Raw genomic sequence first — 6,169 nt, 5'->3', positions numbered from 1 at the left:
GTTCTGTCTAAATCTTTGTAAAAAGAATCAGGCTGCTGTGAAATTGGAGATTGATTAAAACTACCATCTGAAGGACACGGTCCTTGGCCCTCTGGTACTCCAGGCCGGTTCACCCTCCCGCGCCCTCACTGGGAAGTCAGAGTTGCCTCATCTCTTCCACCCCAGGAAGTATCTGCTACCACCGAGAGTTAAAAAAAAAAAATACAGTTTCATACTTAAAAAAGCAATACAGGAAAAGACAAAAGAAGCTGCCTTGACACATTTACAAATAATTTGTCGATTTACCCCCAAAATACTATGGTGCCCACAAAGAGCCGAGCCGACTGGTTTGGATTTGGTAGGAGACGGAGCGGAAAGGATGGGAGGCGAACATACATTCAGAGTTTTTCCTGTTCCCGCTTATCACAGGTGCTAGCTTCAAAGAGGTGTCTGTCAAGTCCGGGGGCGGCGGCGGGTCTTGAAATAGTGTTCTGGGATTTTCTACACAAATCTGGAAAGAGGCTTTTCCACATATCAGTACCACCATGAACACAAACCAAAAAAAAAAAAAAGAAAAAAAACCAAACCCATTGTTAGGGAGTCAATTGTGACTCATAGTGACTCCACAGGACAGAGTAGAACTGCCCTGTGGGGTGTCCAAGGCTGTAATCTTTAAGGAAGCAGACTGCCACATCTTTTCTCCCTCGGAGCGGCTGGTGGGTTCGAACTGCTGACCTTTCAGTTAGCAGCTGAGCGCTTAACCACTGCACCACCAGGGCTCCTCCACCAGGAACACAGTGAACGGAAAACACAACCGCCGCTGCGTTTTGATAGCTTATCAAATCTTTAAAATTCTAAATCCTATGATTAAAAAACAGCAAGTCAGGAAACAGAATTACAAGTCTTCCAAATAAATATTTTTGCTGCTTTTTAAATACCTAGCCTTTGGACATATCTAGATTGATAAGATTATAAAAGTAGTTAAAAAGTGCTGATTAGTATCCAAAATTACAAAGGAGCCCAACAGTCAAGAGGGAAGGCAGACCACATATTTCGAGGTTACCCAAGAATTAAACAGTCAATTACTAACGGGGAGAAAGAAGCCTGCATTGATGAACGTCAGGTGCCTGGAAATCAGACTGCTGACCGCCATTCTTCTTAATTTTCCGAGTCCTGACTGTTAGCCAGTGATCACCAGCATCTGAATGCTTTGCACGCTCTTAGGGGGACCGGTTCAAACAAGAAAGAAATGTGAGACAGTATTCCAATTAGCTAGGGTATACGCCCTAAGGAGAAAGTGGCGGGCCTTTGTGCAAAGTCGTGTGGCTCCGATTTCCCATTTGTAGTGCTGTCACATTAAATATCCTTGAAGAGTTTGTTTTCCTTATGTATTCACAAGCACTCAGTACATGTCCTTGTAGATTTCTTGCAGCAGCGGGTGCAGCGCCGCGTCGGATTCCGTCTTTTTGATGATCTGCATGAGCTGCGCGTGCTCCGTGACGAGCTGCCGCAGGTCTGCCATCTTTTGGAGCAGTTTTGGGAATAGGAAGCTGTCATCTGGGTGGTTGCTTTGCAAGTGGAGTTTGAGCACGTGCACAATACCCTCCTGCATTTTCTCAATGTGCTCTATGTTTAAAAGGCCGGGGCGATCTGTTCTCAACAGAAAAAAGGAGAGGTGTGTGAGAATTACCGTGTTACTACGCGTCTACCAGATTGAATTGTGTCCCCCCGAAATATGTGTTGTGAATCTTAACATCTATGCCTGTGGTTATAATCCCATTTGGGAATGGTTTGTCTTTGTTATATTAATGAGACAGGACTAGTGTGGGATATGTCTTGAGTCAATCTCTTTTGAGATATAAAAGAGATTAAACAAGCAAGCTAAGAAGCAGAGATAGAGGAAGAGAGATGCAAAGCCACATGAAGATCGCCCAGGAGCAGAAGCTCAAAACAGACAAGGACCTTCCTCCAGAGCCAACAGAGAAAGCCTTCCCCTAGAGCTGGCACCCTGAATTAGGATTTCTAGCTTCCTAAATTATGAGAAAAGAAACTTCTGTTTGTTAAAGCCACCCACTTGTGGTATTTCCATTATAGCAGCAATAGATAATTAAGACAGAATTTGGTATCGTGAGTGGGGTGCTACCCTAACGGATACCTAAAATATGGAAGCGGTTTTGGAATTGGGTAATCGGTAGAGGCTGGAAGAGTTTTCAGGTATCTATTAGTAAAAGCCTAGATTTCCCTGAAGAGACTGTTGGTAGAATCATGGATGTCAAAGGCAATTCTGGTGAGGGCTCAGAAGGAAGTGAGGAGAGCTATAGAGAAAGTCTCTATCATCTTAGAGAATACATATGGTGCCAGCAACAGAATGTTGCTAGAAACATAGATGTTAAATGTGCCTCTGGTGAGGCTTTAAAAGAAAATGATGAACGTGTGATCGGACAGTGGAAGAAGGGAGATGCTTTTTATGCAGTGGCAAAGAACTTGTCTGAATTACGTTCAAATGTTTGGTGGAAGGTACTACTTCTAAGTGATGAACTTGGATATTCGGCTGAGGAGATTTCTAAGCAAGATCTTAAAGGGGGAGGCGGGGCCAAGACTATGGAGTAGTCAGACACTTCCGGTGGACTCTCTTACAACAAAGACCCAAAAAACAAGTGAGTCGATTATATATGGCAATCTGGGAGCCCAGAACATCAATGGCAGAGTTGAGGAACCAGACGGAGTGCCAGGGGGAGGAAGAGATGGTTCGGAAACAGCGAGGAGTTGCTAGACGTGACCCGGCGAGAGCCTGAGCCCTTCAGGCCTAATCAGCTCAGGTGTGAGCGGAGAGGCAAACAAGCAGCCGTACACGGGAGGTGCATTTTCCACACCGGGAGAGACCCAGCACCAGAGACATTATACGGCTACCCAGAACCAGTGAGAAGCAGCCCCCGATCCGGCGAAAGATAAGTAATTGCGTACGGCCTATAGCGTGGAACAAAAACACCCCCCTTAGGGAAAAACTTCTCTCCAATTTATGTCCCTGCTCCCTGCTCTGCACTGGGTCCCAGACTGGCTTCAGCAACTGTTGAGTCCCCTGGGCCAGAAGTAGCATCTGTCACACTCCCGGAGCCATTGTCCCTGCCTTGGAGAGTGAACAAATTAACAAACGGGAAAAAATAAACTGCTGGCTCCCCTAAGCCAGGAACCCAGGGTAGGCACAGCTCCTTTGCCTATGCACAGGCATAAGGGATCCACGGACTTTGAGTGCCTTTCCCCCTGCATAGACTTGTGTGGGTCCATTTCAACAGCACAGGCCGTTATTACTGCAATACAACGGTATATACTGGAACTCTAACTTCAACTGTTTCAGCTGTGAAGTGGCAGGTTCTTGACATTTGACACTGCTCTGCCCATTAAGCAGGGTCTTCACCTACCCACATTAGGGGCCTGAGGACTGGTGGCTCCACTCACACCATCCAGCCACCTTCGATAGGGGTCCATGAATAAGAAGTGCCCCCCAGTCCTTACAGCCAACAGCATTAGGTGCTCATAGTCTAACTGCAAAATCCACCCACCTACATGCTGTAGGGAACAGGGACATGCCTTCCTCCTGGACACTTGGGGACAGCCGTCAGCTCCCTGCCTTGCTCAGAGTGTGTCCCCCTGCTGCAGCCAGATGCCTGTGCCAATCACCCATGCCTGTCTAGGACTGTAAGTGACAGCCTACACCACACACTTGGTGGCTATCTACCTGGGCACCTGAACTGAATCCATACAGGAGGAGTGGGCAGACTCCTGAGCTCACATACCTACTAACATCTAACCACCTGGTGACAGGACATTAGAGCCTCAAAGCTGCCAATAATCAAACTAGCTCATACGAGCAGCCTATTTGGGCATATCAAAACAAAACAAGAAGCTAGGACACAGTAAGCAAACATAAAATAAATAAATATAATAACTTATTGATGGCACGGAGACAACAGTCAATATCAAATTACATAAAGAGGCAATCCATGATGGCTTCAGCAAGTTCCCAAAATAAAGAATCTAGAAATTTTCCAGAGGAGGAAAATTTCTTGGAATTACTGGAGGCAGAATACAAAAGATTAATATACAGAACTCTTCAAGAAATTAGGAAGGAAATTAAGCAAAACGCAGAACATGCAATAGAGGAAATTAAAAAGATTAGAGAAGAGCATAAGGACAAATTGAACAGGATGCAAGAATCTGTACAGAGACAGCAATCAGAAATCCAGAAGACTAACAATAAAATTTCAGAATTAGACAACTCAATAGAAAGTCATAGGAGCAGAATTGAGACAACGGAAGTCAGAATTAGTGAGACTGAATATAAAACACTTGACACCAACTTATTTGAGGAAAAATCAGATAAAAGGATTTAAAAAAGTGAAGAAACCCTAAGAATTACGTGGAACTCTATCAAGAGGAATAACCTATGAGTGACTGGAGTACCAGAACAGGGGAAGATAACAGAAAATACAGACAGAATTGTTGAAGATTTGTTGGCAGAAAACTTCCCTGATATTGTGAAAGATGACAAAATATCTATCCAAGATACTCATCGAACCCTACATAAGGTAGATCCCAAAAGAAAGTCACCAAGACATATGATAATTAAACTTGCCAAAAACCAAAGATAAAGAGAGAATTTTAAGAGTGGCTAGGGATAAACGAAAAGTCATCTACAAAGGAGAGTCATTAACAATAAGCTCGGACTACTCAACAGAAACCATGCAGGCAAGAAGGCAATGGGATGACATATATAAAGCCTTGAAGGAAAAAAACTGCCAGCCAAGAATTATATATCCAGCAAAGCTGTCTCTCAAATATGATGGTGAAATTAGGGCATTTCTAGATAAACAGAAGTTTAGGGAATTTGCAAAAAGCAAACCAAAATTACAAGAAATACTAAAGGGAGTCATCCGGTTAGAAGAATCAGTAACATCAGATGACAATCCAGGACTAGAACACAGGACAGAGCAACCAGATATCAACCCAGACAGGGAAGTCACAAAAGTAAATCAAAGCTAAAACACTGAAAATAGGGAAACAGATGTCAATATGGAAAAGATGACAACATGAGAACAAAAAAGAGGGACTTAAAACATGTAGACATAGATTTTTCATATAGAGAGGAAGTCAAGGTGATATAAAGAAATAAAAGACTGGTATAAATTTAGAAAAATAGGGGTAAATATTAAGGTAACCACAAAGGAAATTAACAATCCTACAAGTCAAAATAAAAAAACTAGAAAAATATAAAGACTGAGCAGACACAAAATCAACAATGAAAAAGATGAAAATAAAAGAAAAACGACTCAGCACAGAAAATTAAATGGAACAAGGAAACTGTGAACAGCACACACAAAAAAAGACATCAAAATGACAGCACTAAACTCATACCTACCAATAATTACGCTGAATGTAAACAGACTAAATGCAGCAAAAAAGAGACAATAGCAGATTGGATAAAAAAACATGATCCGTCTATATGCTGCCTACAGGAGACAAACCTTAAAGACACAAACAAACTAAAACTCAAAGGATGGAAAAAATTACATCAAGCAAACAACACTCAGAAAAGAGCAGGAGTGGCAATACTGATCTCTGACAAAATAGACTTTAAAGTAAAATCCACCACAAAGGATAAGGAAGGACACTACATAATGATTAAAGGGCAATACACCAGGAGGACATAACTATAATAAATATTTACACACCCAGCGACAGGGCTCCTGTCTTAGTCATCTAGTGCTGCTATAAGAGAAGTACCACAAGTGGATGGTTTTAATGAAGAGTTTATTTCCTCACAGTCAAAGCAGGCTAAAAGTCCAAATTCAGGGTGTCAGCTCCAGGGGAAGTCTTTCTCTCTGTTTGCCTTCTCATCAGTGTCCCCTGGACTAGGAGCTTCTCGGAGCAGGGACCCTGGTCCAAAGGACACGCTCTGCTCCGGGCACTGCTTTTTTGATGGTTTGAGGTCCGCCTGTCTCTCTGTGCGCTTCTGTCTTTTATATCTCAAGAGATTGCCTCAGGACACAATCCAGTCTTGTAGATCAGGTCCTGCCTTACTAACACAACTGCCACCCATCATCCCTCATTCACACCATAGAGGCAGGTTTACAACATACAGGAAAATCACACAGTACCAGGAATCATGGCCTAGCCAAACTGATAACACATT

The 6,169-nt window shown here is 43.0% G+C and overlaps 1 protein-coding gene across 1 annotated transcript in view; it reads right to left on the bottom strand.

Moving 5' to 3' along the window:
- Window positions 1–717: 717 nt before the first annotated feature.
- The window catches only part of PPARA (peroxisome proliferator activated receptor alpha), a 90,461-nt gene continuing 85,009 nt past the window's right edge, over window positions 718–6,169 (bottom strand). Inside the window, exon 7 of the mRNA XM_004380013.2 lies at window positions 718–1,629. Within this exon, the coding sequence (XP_004380070.1) occupies window positions 1,382–1,629 (248 nt within the window). The 3' untranslated portion in view covers window positions 718–1,381. The remainder of the gene's footprint in view (window positions 1,630–6,169) is intronic.

The sequence above is a fragment of the Trichechus manatus genome, unplaced genomic scaffold (genome assembly GCF_000243295.1).
Source record: "Trichechus manatus latirostris isolate Lorelei unplaced genomic scaffold, TriManLat1.0 scaffold00069, whole genome shotgun sequence".
NCBI classification, from domain to species: Eukaryota; Metazoa; Chordata; class Mammalia; order Sirenia; family Trichechidae; genus Trichechus; species Trichechus manatus.
Note: the sequence above shows the minus strand (reverse complement) of the source record. Positions and strands in the feature narration are given on the sequence as shown.